General features: G+C 38.7%; 1 protein-coding gene across 2 annotated transcripts in view; it reads right to left on the bottom strand.

Moving 5' to 3' along the window:
- CPNE4 (copine 4) overlaps window positions 1-15,482 on the bottom strand; it is a 225,974-nt gene that overhangs the window by 102,814 nt on the left and 107,678 nt on the right. For both annotated transcript variants that reach the window (XM_068205258.1, XM_068205268.1), the window contains one exon: window positions 8,487-8,666. In XM_068205258.1, coding sequence (XP_068061359.1) covers window positions 8,487-8,666 — 180 coding nt within the window. The remainder of the gene's footprint in view (window positions 1-8,486; window positions 8,667-15,482) is intronic.

The following is a 15,482-nucleotide window of genomic DNA, read 5'->3' as shown; positions in this document are numbered from 1 at the left end:
CTTTATTTGGACTGTCCTTTTCTGCACATTGGACTTTCTTACAGGAAACCTAAATTTAGTTATTTAGACAGACATTAACCACAAATTTCCCTCAATCCCAACAGTACACAACTTCAAGGTAACTTGAAGAAGTCTTTGTATTTCTTCCTTGCTAGCAGGGATAGCCAAAGAAATAACTTTTATTTCCTAGCACCTCTGTGTTAATTCTTCTCCCATATATGTTATTCCTGCTATATATACTTTCACAGTTGCTCAACTTTCTTCTAGTCAACCTAACTCTTTTCAGGACTGAAAAGAGCACCTATTCACAGTTTAGTAGCAAATTTCCCTTTACCCAAATGCCTTTTTCACAGACTGAATCTTCATGATCAAATATATTTAAGTGCAGAGCCCTTGGTGGTAAACACACTTCAAGCCTGGAGAAGCAATTTCCCACCAAACAGCAGTGGTACATATAGAAGCTCTTTCAAAAAATCGTCTCAAATCTTGCACCAACCTTTGTGTTGTGGCTTAACCCCAGCCAGCAGCCAAGCCTCCCACAGTCACTGCTTTATCCCACCCCAGTGAGATACAAGAGAGAATCAGAAGAGTAAAAGTGCTAAAAACTCACGGGTTGAGACAATAGCAGTTTAATAGGTAACTATTAAAACTAGCAACTGCTATCTTGCCAAGTTTGAGTGGGGATTTCAACATATACAGTCAAAATAACTTGACTGTATTCACAGAATCCTTTTAATCCTTGATTCACAGAAAAAGAAAGATCCTGTGGTACATAACACTTGAGACATGACCAAAAGTATTTGCCAGTTATGCTACATGCTCTCTCAAGCTCTTCCCTTCTAGTATAAAAGTACAACCTTTAAAGCACCTTTTCCACTGCTACAAAGTCTTCCAAATGAAGGACAGCAATACTTTCATGATATTGTTGTAAGTGGAATGATGCAACTAGAATGATTAGACAAATGATTGAAGATTTAACACTTGTAAAATATAATCTGAAGCTTGTAAATTAAAATATTAGTCCATTCAAGTCAGATACTGTAAGCCTCTAAACACTCAGAAATATAATGTCAGACCTTAATGGCATTTCACTTGTGTAGGTGAATAATGAATGACCAATTTTAAGCACAGGCAGCAGAAGAATCTCTGCCTCACAGTGTAAAAACTCTCTCCTTATTTATGCATTCCTGTTCAGCCTGGCTTGTGACAAAGCAAGGTTTATACAACTCTCATGTGCTTGTGTTTATCTTACTATCTATCCCCCAGCTGTTTTCGAACCCACCAAATAGTTTTCCTGAATGGTGGCACGCAGTTGCAGATGCACCAAGCATGCTACATTTCAACACAAAGAGAGACCAGATGTTATATAAATGTCAGGGACTGTATTCCACTCTCATGGAAAAAAAAAGTTTTGGGGAATAGGTCACGGATACTGAGAAATCCCTTCAAGTGATCAAGTTCAGACGTATAGGTCCACAGTGAAGAAAGTTTCATTCTTTCTAACTGCTCACAGAATTCTTGCTCCTTCGTAGAGCCAGTTTTAGTGCTATAAGCATTCTTTCTGTACATATGATTCTTTCTGTACCATACTCATCACTCTTCCAGATTTCTTTTTTTTGCTATAGTATTGTTCAGCTCAGAGTCTATTTACAGCTGAATTATACCCCTCCCTGTCTTTGGTAAAGACCTGTACCTGAAAATAGTCAATCAAAATAGAACACTGAGAAAAAGAGATATGCCTGTCACAAAAGGCATAATGTTATTACAGGAAATATCTTATCAATAGCTTAAAAGGTCTTTGAATTTAATTACTGTGTAGAGTAGCAGCCCTTTTAGAATTAGTCACAATAATATCTCATTATAATAGCAAACTAAATTTAAATTACTCTTCTAAAGACAGCTACAGTTATTTATACAAAAAGATAAAGCATGTGAAAACAAAGCAGTACAAACTGTATAAGAAATTCTATTAACTATGGCAAGATTCATCTAGAAAATCTTACTGCTTCAGAGATCATGCTACAATGACAAACCAAGAATTTCCTGGGGATAATGGAGGTTCTGAAAGGGTTAGGCAAAGTTAGGGGAGTGCTGCATTCATTATTTCCTTCTGCTCTGAGTCAGCACTGGTAGAAAATGACATTCACATCTAATAAAGTACATTATTCATCCCACTAATGAATTGAGCAACTTCATTTGGAGGAGATCAAAGGCCAAGTATTTAAAGGTACCTAGATACCTAAGGAGGCACACAGAAATCTAATGAGATTTAGGAATTCAAATACCTTGAAAAAAGCTTGAAAAAATATGTATTTTGCACCACAGAAGCGGTCAACAGTCTATCTAACAAATATTCACATGCAAACTGTTTCAGTTTAATTAATTCAGGTGCAATCATAGCTCTTTTAGCCTTTCTCTAATTCAAGAGCAAGGGGATTTGCAATGGCTGAAATGGAACTAATAATCAGTCAGCTTTTTCAAGTGCATAATCTGCTAATGGCATATATTATGAAAAACACACATGAAACAATTATATTCATTACTGAGAAGGAAAATTTTTCAATTCAATTTGTACACAAATATGTATATGGGTAATATTAAATCTCAGAATAATCCTTGAAAATGTTCTTGACATGAAAAGATTTACATCTCTGCAGCTTTCTTCTGCTACTAGTTGAGAAAATAAGCGAGTAACAATATTTTAACATAATTCTATACATTGAAAGAAGGGATAAAATCCTAAGTTTGGAAATAGCAAAGACCAGCCACAGTAAGTAATTGAAGAAAAGCCACAAAGGCTATTCCCACAAAATTTGTCACAAAGAATAACCCAACCCTGGGGTGGTTCACAGCATTTAGGAAATAAAAACTTTATTAGTTTCCATAATTTAATGGTGTTGCATGTGCAGCTGAGCAGTAATTAAGAATGTCTTGGCAATGTTTGTTTAGTTCTCATTAAAAAATGGTTATTCATTGAAATAAATTTTGTGAGCTCTTAAAGAACAGACTAAAATTTCTGGGTGAAACTTCAGAGGAAAAAAGTCTTTCTGAGCCACCCATCTAATAATTACTGTGTGGTTAAGAAATTAACTTTGGTTATTAGAAGGTTTGAGCCCTTACTGTCCTATATGATGCAATTTCAATGTTCTATAAAATTTATGGAATATAAATCTGAATTATTCCAATAAGAGAGCTTTAGAAGCTCATGACATATGAAGGCACTAACATATAAACAGAACAGGACCAGGATTTGGGGTTTTGCTGTCTGTTTTAGGTTCATTTTCAACAGCAGGTCTGTGCTGTGCATTGGTACCTGGAAAGGTGTGGGTAACACACCAGAGTCTGGCGACTGCTGAGCAGGGCAGGCACAGCATCAGCGTTGTCTCTCAACATCATCAAGGAGCTGAGGGTGGGCAAGATCCTGGGAGGGCAGCTCACCCCAAAAAAAACCAAATTCCATACCATGCACCCCAGGCAAGGTCAAACCACCACACTATCCCAGCTGAATACCATGAAAATCAGACTGTTAAATTTCTGACTGTGCTTTTCCATCTAATATTTTTTTCCCATTGCTTTTTTTCACTTACATAAAACCCTGACCCATTAAACAAAAATCAGTCTATCTCCTGACACTCAAAACAATTACAGATTTTGTGAGCAACCAAAAAGCAACAGAAGTACAAAACCCTCAGTGACTAGGTGAGGATTCAGTTGGAAATCATTAGCTTAGGTGAGTGGAGTGCCTCAACACTTTACCTAGGCACAGGGAAGGGGAAAGAGAAAAACAAAGTGAAAAGAGGGAAGAATCTACTCTCCAAAGTTACAGACATCTGTAAAACCATGATGTGGCATGAACTGATTCACAGCATCTAAAGCACCTGTAAAAAAGCAAGAGGTCACCTTTATAGAATGGTAGCCCAAGATGGCAATTAAAATACTACTGGTTGTGATTTCACTGCTTATGACTACAAAGCTGTGTGTGGGTGCCCCTGCTTGCCAGTGCCTATGCAAAGAACAGCAACTATTTAGAGTGTTAGAAGAGTTAGAAGATCAGTGGGCAGATGCACAGCCTGATGGAGCATCCCAAGCCATTTGTGCTGAAGCAGAAAGCACAATGCCAAACCACTGCTCTACCCCAACACTCCCACTCCAAACAATGAGAGCTGTCATTTATAGCAACAGCTCAAGAAGGCTGATATTACTGCCTTCCTCCCTAAGACCAGCTTAAACTAAGACATACCTACTCTGGGTATTTTTACTTTGCAAATTCAGGCTTTCTTTTGCCACTTGAAGGCTACTAAAAATAATTGCAAATGTTTCCACATGATGTAAAAGTGAGGGTTCACTATGCCTCTGCTTATTCACAGGAAGCCATCGCTATTGTGAGGGTGCCAAACACTGGGACAAAGCCCAGAGATTATGTGATAACTCCATCCTTGGAAACATTCAAGACTGGACTGGAGAAGTCCCTGAGCAACCTGCTCTAAGCTGTTTTGAGCAGCAGATTGAACTGGAGACACCAGTGATCCCTCCTCACTTAAATTACTTTATGATATGAACAGGAAGAGCACACACTCCAAAATGTCTATGCCACTTCCTCGTGTCATACTTCAAGTAAAGCCCACTAAGGATTTGCTCCAGAGACACTACCCAGAGCAATGCATCCAGTTTTGGGTCTCCAGAGGAGGGCCATGAAGAGGGCGTCAGAGGGGTGAAACACCTCTCCTTGTGGAGACAGGCTGAGACAGTTGGGGTTGTTCAGCCTGGAGAAGAGAAGGTTCTGGGGAGAGCCTACAGCACCTTCTGGTACCTAAAGGGAGCGACAAGAGAGCTGCAGAGGGACTTTTTACAAGGGTATGGAGTGAGAGGACAAGGGCTGATGTCTTTAAACTGAAAGAGGGTAGATTTAGACTAGATATTAGGAACTAATTTCACTATGAGGGTAGTGAAGCACTAAACAGATTGCCCAGAGGAATTCTGGATGCCCCATTGCTAGAAGTGTTCAGTGCCAGGCTGGATGAGGCTTGGAACAACCTGGTCTAGTAGAAGGTGTCCTTGCCCATAGAGTTGGAATTAGATGGTCTTTAAGGACCTCTCAAACCAAACCCTACTGGGATTCTACGAATCTAATTTCACAAATATGCTCCCAATTAAGAATAATCTTTGTGAGGTTACAAGCAAAACATGGTACCGTTTCCTTGATTAAATAGCTACCATATGACTGTAAAATTGGGTATTATTAGATATTAGGTTTATGCATTTAATTAGAAATTGAATGAAAAATTTAAAATAATAGCATATTTTAAAAATTAGTTTTTAGTTATGCACCTTAACCTATCATTTAACAATGTCACTTTATTTAAACAGTACAACACAAACAACTGCTTGGAGTATGGTACATTCTCTGGATGTGAAGTTCCTTGAAAAACTCAGTTTTATAAACTACATGTAATTGCAGACCATATTTTAAGATTATGCTGCTAACTGGGAAAGTTTGTTTGTACTTTCAACTTCCCTACCTTCTCTAATATTTTAGGGTTTGTTTGATCTGGTTATCATTCTGACTGTAGAGAACATATTTGTTAAAATTCTGCCAATCTACACATTACCATGAACTCAAGAAGCTGGGAAACTGTGATGTAGAAAGAGCCTTTCTCAGTGCAAGGAACAGATTTTTAGTTCTTAAAAACACACACAAAAAATCCCTCCTAAACACCTCATGCTAAACCTGTTCCTGTCAAACCCTTCAAGAGATAATCTGCTCTTGTTTTGTCTGAAAGGGAAACTTTTGAGTGCGATGGACAAAACAAATAGCTCTGAGGAAATGTTTCTATTTAGCACGTTGACATTTATGTAATTACACTCATCAGGTATCTACCCACAACCATTTGTTCTACCATGTTTAAATATTTCAGCATAAGAAATTCCTGTTGATGAATCAGTTCTTCACATCCAGGTATGACTGACTGCATGCCAGGATGTTGCTAACTACAGTATTTTACCAGTAGAGGCAGAGTATTGTCTTGTCCTGGCAAGAGCAGTATAAATAAATCTTATAAGAAAATAATAATAAATCTATAAGAAAATCCAGTGGGATGTCTCTAGACAGTATATGGCTCTCAGGATCTAACAGCCTATAAGTCACTGCCCTCATCACTCTCATGGAACACAAATTCATTAGAGTATTTGAAAGGAGATTATTGAAACCTTCCAAAGGAATGCATTTTTTCATCATTCACATCCAGGACCCCAAATTTCTGACAAACTTGTACCTATTGGATAGGCTACATGTAAGACTGAGATCAGAATAAAGATAAAATTCATTCCTCTCCGTAAGCTTACTGTATAACCATGCTATTGTCTTTCCCAGCATTTATCATTCATACTAATTTTGATTTTGATAGAAGAATTACATGATTTGGGTAAACATGCAGGTTTGCCACACATCTAAGTGATGATCTACAAACAGGTACAGGTAGCACTGAATCTCTTAGGCATCAACTGTTATCTAGAAGACAGTAATAGAAGTTGGCATTTCTATGGGGGGTAGGAAGGGCATCAATCTTTCAGACTATGCCTAAAAATCCACAGCTTTACTGGATGTCTCAGTAAGACCTACTTGCACTGGGAAAGTAAGCTGGGAGGTTGACACACACTCTTACGAAAAATTCTGTTTTATTCAGGCATTAAAATGATGTAGACAACAAATTCATGTCAAAATTGTCTCAAGAAAAGCCATGGGTCTATTATCATCCTTAAAAGAATGCTGTAATTACACCATACAGCTAAGCAAGAGTATAAGCTTCAATGTGTACAGCCTGTGCAGTAGGATTGTCAACTTTGGAGTCTTCACAAAGGCTTGACTTGGATGACAATTCCAGTGCTACTATTCTGGAATTTCCTAAATCACTTTAAAATTCCATAAAGGCAAAAAACTAGAAAAGGGGGAAGAAGGAATATCACAAAAAAAAAAAAGACTAAATATGAGAGCAGTGTCCTCCAAGCTATATTACTGTGAACAGAATTCACACTGTTATTTTTTCTTGGTTACCATTAAAATTACACTGCAAACAACCCAGTTGTGTGCTATTTATAGCGATCAAATCATTATAAAGATATTTATGCTACAGGCAGCAGCAGTGAAATTTCCACACCCCCCCCCCCCACTTCTTTTTCAAGCCAATTAAGCAAGAAGAACATTATGATAACATTTTGCTTTGTTTCCCATTCCCCTTGGTGCTATAGGATAGCTTATTTTCATTGATCAAGACCACAAGAATTCTGTCAAAAGGAACTGACTTTTTAGTGCACTGTAAATATCCTAAATACCAGCATCTTTATTTTGAGCTTTCAATTTAGTAAATGCATATATTCATATTATTTCTCTTGCTGAGAGGACTTTTCCTCATCCAGCATATTTGGCCCAATAGCTGTGGGAAGAAAACCAAAGTGATTCCTGTGTGCTGGGGCTGAGTGATGAGCAACAAAAGGTGAGAAAACAGGGAACCAAAGCTTTGCAGCATCTTTCATGACACCCTGTCCTGTTCATAATACAAACTTATGTGGAAGCACTGCAAAGGAATATCTAAACAAAAGCACTTCCTGCTCTTGGCACGCAGCATGGAGAACAAATTTACACTCAGCTCAGTGAAATTTGGCATTGCCATTATGGACAGAGCAGAAATCTGTGCTATGAAACCTTGCATGATAAAAACTCTGGCAGTCTGAAATAAACAGTTATGCCCGTGACACTGTAGTGGGCCACTAGTCAGCAGTGTGGTAATTCACCACAGAGTTGGCTATGATGATATCTTGATATTGATCTTGTGGGTAGGACTCATCACCCTTAAATTTAGTAATCAAAAAAGTTAAGTATCTCCCCTAAGCCAGCTGTCTAGACTCTCTTGACAATTGATGAGGAAAGACAGGTATCTCCTAAAGACAATTTATCCTAATCTAGGATAGGTGTCAGGCAGAATGAATCAACAGTTGGAACTGTCTGTTTCTCTCCATTGAACTAAAGATGGAAATCAGAAGAGTAACTTCGTCTAGACACCTAATTTTTGGATGACTAGAGTCAGGGAGATGAATCCAACCCTATCTCTCTATTTGCCACAACAGCAGGCACTACCCTATATGAATAAAGTGTATTTCTAAGTATTTCTTGGACTTGGAACTTGCTTTAAATCCCATGCAACGTTAGGAACAATAGCTTTCTTCAAAATCAGTCTATTTTCCAATGCCCAATGAGCATGGGCTTTCAGTGTCCAAAGCCAATCACTGATCTTCCATTTCCTATAAGCACTGGCTGACTTGAAGCTGTACTACAGCAGTAAAACAAACCAGCAGAAGTTCTCAATTATCCCATTCAAAGCAACAATTAAGAATTTTGCCACAAATCTCACCCATCATTCACTCAACAAAGAGCATATTTCGTATATATATAAAAAATGAGCAACAAGGAGGAAAATAGCACTGACACTTACTTGTCCAAGCGTGCATTCCATGCCACCAAGGAAATCTGCTTCCTTCAGTCCATTGTGATTGCTGCTAATGTCATGGACCTCAAACCGCAATCGCTGCACCTCTTCAAAATAGAAGTCCACTGTGAACAGCTTGGAGAAGACAGGATTTATACAGGTTCGAATCACTTCTGTCCTGTCAACCTGTCAAATCAAAAAGAGGTCACATGAGTGACTTCTCTTTCTACCAGTGATGGACAACCATGAGCTCCTGAAATACACTTTGCTCATTTATCAGGACTGACAGCTGGGACTGTGGCCATGGACAGTGCTGTTTGTACTGTCAGCAGCAGCTGCCCTTTCTGTGCTGGGCTGACCACAAGCACAAGACCACCTTCCCTTGCCTCTCCCTTCCAGCAAGTATTTAGCAGAATAACTGGGAAATAAACTACAGAATTTACATCTCCAGCAGTACCCATCCATCACTACTAAACAGCAGCAGAGTGATACAGTCTCATCAAAGTAAATGGAAAAGAGAGCAACATTGTCAGTAATTACTCATTTCAGACAATTTGCATGATTAAAGAGTGGAGAACTGGATCCACAGCAACAGCTTTTCTTAAAAATATACACATTTTTCCATCCTGATTATTTGCATCACAAGAATCTCATGGGTTACACTGTTTATTCCTACCTTGGAGTCTTAAAACTTCTAAAGAAACATCATTAAATCTATATTGCTATTTCTTAAAAAAAAAATTGCTTATAGATTACTTTCTAGTTCTCTTAAGATGTAGTGCTTGGGTTTCCTATTTTTGAAATAGGCGTTTGTTATTTTTCATTATGATGCATCATTGATGACAACATAAGCAATGAAGCAATTTCCTTTTTTCTACTCTCTTTGCCCTGGCACAGAAAAAAAGCTTAATAATTCTGTAAGATTAAAGGAACTGATCCTGAAATGAAGTAGGACTTGGGCATCAGTGACTAGATAGGAGGTGGCTGGTGTGGCATGGAACAGACAAATTAAATTGCTCAGAGTAAGAGTGATGAGATCTTTTGTCTGATTCTTGATCAGGAACATCTGTTGTGCAAAAAATGACAGCCGCTTTCTCCACTTTTCAGAGTTTATAATGCATTAGCCTTTCTAGTAGTTATCAGCAAGGACACAAAGAGTAAAGCAAATCAAAAGCAGGTTAAAAAATGAACAGTTCCTGGTAGAACAGAATTATTTTAGTGCTCATCAAAGGTGTCAGATTGACAGCTCTGACAGCCAAAATCCTTTAGCTAATCATCAAACAGATGCTACCACTCATGGAATAGATGCAAACCAGTGTTACCACTGCTGCCTTCTCACAGAGCTGTGTCAGTATGCTCTGACTATGCCACGATGAGACCGTCACAAAGAGGAAAGAAAGCAACCCTACTTACATATTCATTCTTAATAAATTTGCATAGACTACCCGAAAATGATTGGTTTGACATCAGTCATGCAGAGAATAATAAGAGTAATATAAGGTGAGAAAGGATACCAGCCACCTTCATTCAGATGCTGGTCTATCTCAAAAAAAATTTTGTTATCTCCACTAGCAATCAGTATGACTCCAAATCACTATTACTGCTACAAGGAGAAATATTTCTTATGTTGGATAATGATGACTAATAAGTTCACTGAAACATTCCTGAGACCTCTTCTAAGTGAAAAGTGTTCTGATTCACTTCAGAACAATGGTCGTCTCATGAACTAGTGCTTCAGCAGACCCATTAATCAAAATATTTAAATTAATGGTTTTAAATCTTTTTCATAGCCACATCAATCTCCTAAACTCATTCCTTGTGTAAAAACTGTCAATTCAATAGCATCATTTTAATTGCTTCCTTGGTCCAGCAGATCTCAGGCAGTAACTGAAGTTTCTGTTACTGTTTCACTTCATCTCTTCCTTTCTGCTGGAAAGGGTTCTCCACTGAGAAATACATCAAGATTTACACTTGCAGTCAACACAGGTTAAATATGTGGCTGTTCAAAGGAGTAAAGTGCCTGAAAATAGAGGCACAGGTCTTCACAGGGACATTAAAATTTTCAGTATCACACAGAGATAAGACATTGTTTGCTTTTTCAGCCTGTGATTGACGGACATCCTTCCCTTGACAGATATCGTACTGAAATATAGCCATTGTACTGAATTTCCCCATCTTCCCACATTATTGAGATGATACATCAAGCCAGCATGTCAGAGCCTGGGATTACAATGAAAAAAATCTCTATCGAAAGCAGCAATGCCAACAGCTCCACAAACAATACAAAATTCTTTGTGCCTCCCTCAGCCATCAGCTATAGCATTAACCCCTTTTAGACCACCTTGGCTCCAGTCTGCTTTGTCAGCATACTTCACAGTTACTCCTTGGCTAGATAGTCGGGAAGCATCCTCAGCATGGGAAGTCCAGCCCCATTCCCTGGCTTTGATTACTGTGCAGCAGACCTGAGCACTGAGAACCAGCTGGAGTGACTCATGATGAAGAAGCAGTGGCAAACAGAACAGCTCAAAAAATTCCCCAACTGTCACGCAACACTCTGGTTAGGAGATGCTGCAGAAACACAAGGTTTAATGTCCACTTTATTCCTGTCACTTTTTAAAGGCTGTTCTTTCTTCAGTATTCTTGCTCTCATATTCAATCATAAAACCTCTTTAGAAATGCTGGATGAGTGTGAAACCTTAATGAAAACTGGTGAAAATACTATTGCCAAGTGCATTTTCATGCTGATAACTATCAAAAAGTTCATGATCTATGGGGCTGCAGACACTTATAAAAACAAAACAAAACAAAACAAAAAAAAAAAAACTGACCCAGTTTTGACTGCAAACTACCCTAATACCTGCAGGACCTGTTTCATTTCAATCAAAATATGGTGCCATCCTCCATGCTGACCCAAAATACAGGTTCATAGCAGATGTCAGCCTCAAGCCATACGCCCTTAGTCCTGCTGCCACCCAAAATCACTTACAGCACTTTCACTTAAATGGATGATGAAGGCTCAAATGCTTAAAGAAAACACAGTGTAGCTTTGCCCAGCCTCATTAACTGAGCACTCAAGAAGTTACAGTTTCTCAGCATAAATGTTTTCTAAAACATAATGAAGAACACTAAATCTCCATTACTTTTGGAGAAGACTGCTTTAAAATTCAACAACAGTATGTTATAAGCGAGTGGAACTTTCACTTTTGTTCTTGTTACAGAAAACCCTAATTCTGACAAGATGCAGATTTTTCAAAAGGACATGGACAGGGGTCATGCCCACAACTTCAGGATTTGCTGATGCCTGACATATGAGCCATCTGTTATTTTGGGACTTTGCTAGAACAAGGAATTTATCCAACTCACTGAAGCAGAACAAATTTTCAAAAGAAACAATTGACAGCTACATGCACCTTTGGGCTGTGTCAAGAGGTAAAACTGACCTTAAAAAGAGCAGCGTTCATCCGACACCACGATCCGAACATCTGCTTCATGGTGCAGCTTCATCTGCACTTTCCCTTCAAGGACAATTTAAACAGAGAAAAGGACTTGCATCTTCACCTCCTGGGATGGACTCACACTGCTTTCCTCTTCATCTCTTTAGGTCCTTGTCACTTCACAGAAAGTGGCACCCTGCTGAGTAGCCAGGATTACTTGGCAGGCCCATCTGGATGCAGCCACCCTGTGAGCTTCCCCTTGGGGAACTATGAATGACATACAAACACCAAAGTTGGCATCCACAGTGCAAAGTGCCATCTCAACAGCAGGAATTAAAATATAGGAAAGAAAACGGGCCTTCTGAATCCTCTTGTCAAACACGCAGGGAGTTGGATGCTGAGTTTGAAAGCTGTTTTCCCTCTGTACTGTTGACATGGATGGACAGCTGTCAGAAATGCTTGCCTGTTTCCCTGTTTGCCCACCATCACTGCTGAAGAACTGCAACACTGTCTTTGCAGTCAGATAGCACCAAATTAAAGAAGGCACAAAGGACAGATGAACAAATACTAAAATTCAGTTTTCTTATGCTGTTTATATCTTTTGTCTGTGAGCTGCTGAAAAGCAGTGAGTTTTGTGGAAATGCGATAAATATGGTCTCTTCTGAAAACCAAGGAAGCAGTTCTTTATCTTGGAAAAAAATATCACTGACAAAGAAGTAATTCAATGGTTGAAGTATCGACTAAGGATCTCCACTCCATCTTCCACCATTAGTTGAGAAGTGAAGCCAAGGGAAAAGATCTAGCCCAAGGGGGATTTTTTAAATCTTCTTCTATCAAAATTAGATGACATTTAAGCTATTGCATATCCAAGGATGAACAAAGATTACATAGAAGCTTAGTATCACCTGGTATCTAGAGCTTTAAAGTGATCATAAAAACAACTTTCTCACTATATCCTTGGGAATCAGGAAAATGGGAAATTGTCTACAGGACTCAAAGCTCTGCACCTCAAGGCCATGCTTGAGTATTTAGCACAGATTAGTGATGTGGAAAACTCCATGTCCCACATAGATAATTGGTACCTATCTGCTCTCCACTGTATTTCTAGCAGACATGCAACTAGCACAAAAGAAACACATCTTCACTGGTTGTTTCTTGGCATCTTTGAGGTGAAATGCAGCCAAGGGCCATGAAGAATTCACTGTGTTCACACCAAAATGACAATTTTAGGAGGGAAATTTTAATCAGGCTCACAAAATGGTATAGCTGCTTCATGAACTAAGGAAGATCTTTGGTCTATAAAATGATGGTCTGAAAATTTATATGGGTGCTGCAGTTCCTTTGGTGTTTATTGCAAAAACCTAGTTGAAGAGCCATAAAAATGAAAATTCCATTAAATAGAGAATGTGTGTGCCACCAGAATGTGTTTTTTGTGGTTGTTACATTTTTAGCAATTTCTTAGTCCAACAAATTGACCCATTGTTCCTTATATATTTTAGAGGCCAACAAGGGAAAACGAACAGGCTCTATTTTCTATAGAAGTCATTATAAAATGCTGATTAAATCTAGTAAAATCACATTTGTCAGCTGAGATGACAAAAAGTACAGAGGTGAAGGGGTAGGATTATTTTTAGGTCATCTGAATCTTAACAAGACTGAAAATTTCCATGATACAGTACCTTACATGAAAATTTGATATCAAGCAGAAAGCAATTTACACTTTGCTTGCTGGTTTCCGAGGAAGTTATTAATATATTTTTTATTATTCACACTGCTTTCACAGCACTGCTTTCACAGCACTGCTTTCACATTTCTATCCTACAAATGATAAGTTATTGCAAAGGTCACCATAATTTATGGCCCTTATTTTCAGTTTAATTGATGATTGAAAACAGTGGAAAGAAATTAGTAGATCCTTAATTCTTTTCAGGCTGTAGAGTTTAGGCCTGAGCAAAATCTTCTCAATGTCAGCAGAAACTTTTTACCACAGGCTGGCTTGAAGAGAAGCATTTAATGTGAATGGCCTTTAAATTATTTGCAATTAATTTATTTTATTTGTGTATTTATATAAGTATTAGAGAGCTTATAACCCTCTATGTCAGAGCCATGAAGACCTGCTTTCCAGCACTGGAAAACTAATAAATAGAAACAGCCCAGATAACTAAAATTACAGGAAAACCAGGATTATAATTTCTTAGTTGAAAAGTTCTTCATTAAGAAAGCCCATTTTTCTGCTGACAGCCACTGACCAGCCCTCTGCTTGATTACTTTTACTTGCTCAGTTACTTCTCATTGCTCTGAAGCAGGAAGCAGATAATTTATTATATACACTATGTAAAAATTCTGCCAGAAGTTCACAGATGGAGTTGCCTCACATGTTCATAGCTTTTAAAAGAAGAGAGAAATGAAATTGTTGATAGGTACTTGCATGTGGTTTGTCTCATTCACTCCGAAACAACATTCACAATAGCTCTAACAGTCACTGCCCAGTCACTCAGTGCCAGCACTTGAGGGCCTGTACTGAACCCTGTCAGACTTGAAGCCTGTGCAGGTTTCAGAGTCTCATCTGAGCAACTCCAAGCTCTCACAGCTAGAAAACATGAAAAAAAACCCATGGGTGCACTACAGGTTAATTCTAGTGCCAGGCAAATTGTGGCGACGTTGTTAAGGAAGAGAATGGGGAGTTTCACAGGATTGGAAGGAATGCTGCTCAGTCTCCAGTATGATGAAAGCAGGACCTAAATTGGTTGAGAGCCCTTGTGCCAAGGGAATCACTGGTTTTCTGGAACAAAAGAGATCTCTGAGGAAGCTGCAACAGTCCCCTTTAGTTTTCAGACCATGTGCAGTTGTCATCACTGATTTTCTTGGTAAGCCTAAGCTTTCTAGGCTGCATAAAAATACTGGAAAAGTGCATAGGTATCCCTCCCACTCACTGTCCTTTTGGAAAGCTCAAATACAAGAGAAAAAAAGCAAGAGCTCTGCTAGTGCATTAATGCACAGTCACGCTGTTCCCGACTGAACCAGCTACCTGATTTTAGTTTACTCTCCTTTGGAAAGGAATACTTTCATTTTGTTCAAATAGTTCTGGGGGTTAGAGAACACCAAGTCTTCTCAGCTTAATGTCATGAAACCCAAATACTTTGGGCCAGAGTGATAATTTTAAGACATTTTATGGACTGCTGTGAAAGCAAACATAATAAAATTGTTATCTTGTTGGACTTTAATGTAATTCCCTTGGATTTTTGACTGTTTTTCTGGTAACATGGCTACTGGGACTCCAGCTGCATCACAGGGAGTGAATCATAGCTGTTGTGTCCCTTAAGAAAAGAGATTATCAGGCATATTACAGGGAAAGAGTGCAAATATGAACTTGGGTTAAACAAGAAGTCAGGTTAAACAGAGGTTTGACAAAAATTTTGCGTAGAAAGGTTTGAAAATAAGCCAGCGGCTCCTCCTGGACACCAGACTCTGTCTGCTCTGATTTAGACCAGAAACGCAAACTTTCATGCCTCACACCATTGGGGATCATCTGAGCCATCAGGCCACTGGTTATTTCACATGGCTCCCG

Source organism: Anomalospiza imberbis, chromosome 1, assembly GCF_031753505.1.
Source record: "Anomalospiza imberbis isolate Cuckoo-Finch-1a 21T00152 chromosome 1, ASM3175350v1, whole genome shotgun sequence".
Classification (NCBI taxonomy): Eukaryota; Metazoa; Chordata; class Aves; order Passeriformes; family Viduidae; genus Anomalospiza; species Anomalospiza imberbis.
This window is presented reverse-complemented; position numbering and strand designations above follow the sequence as displayed.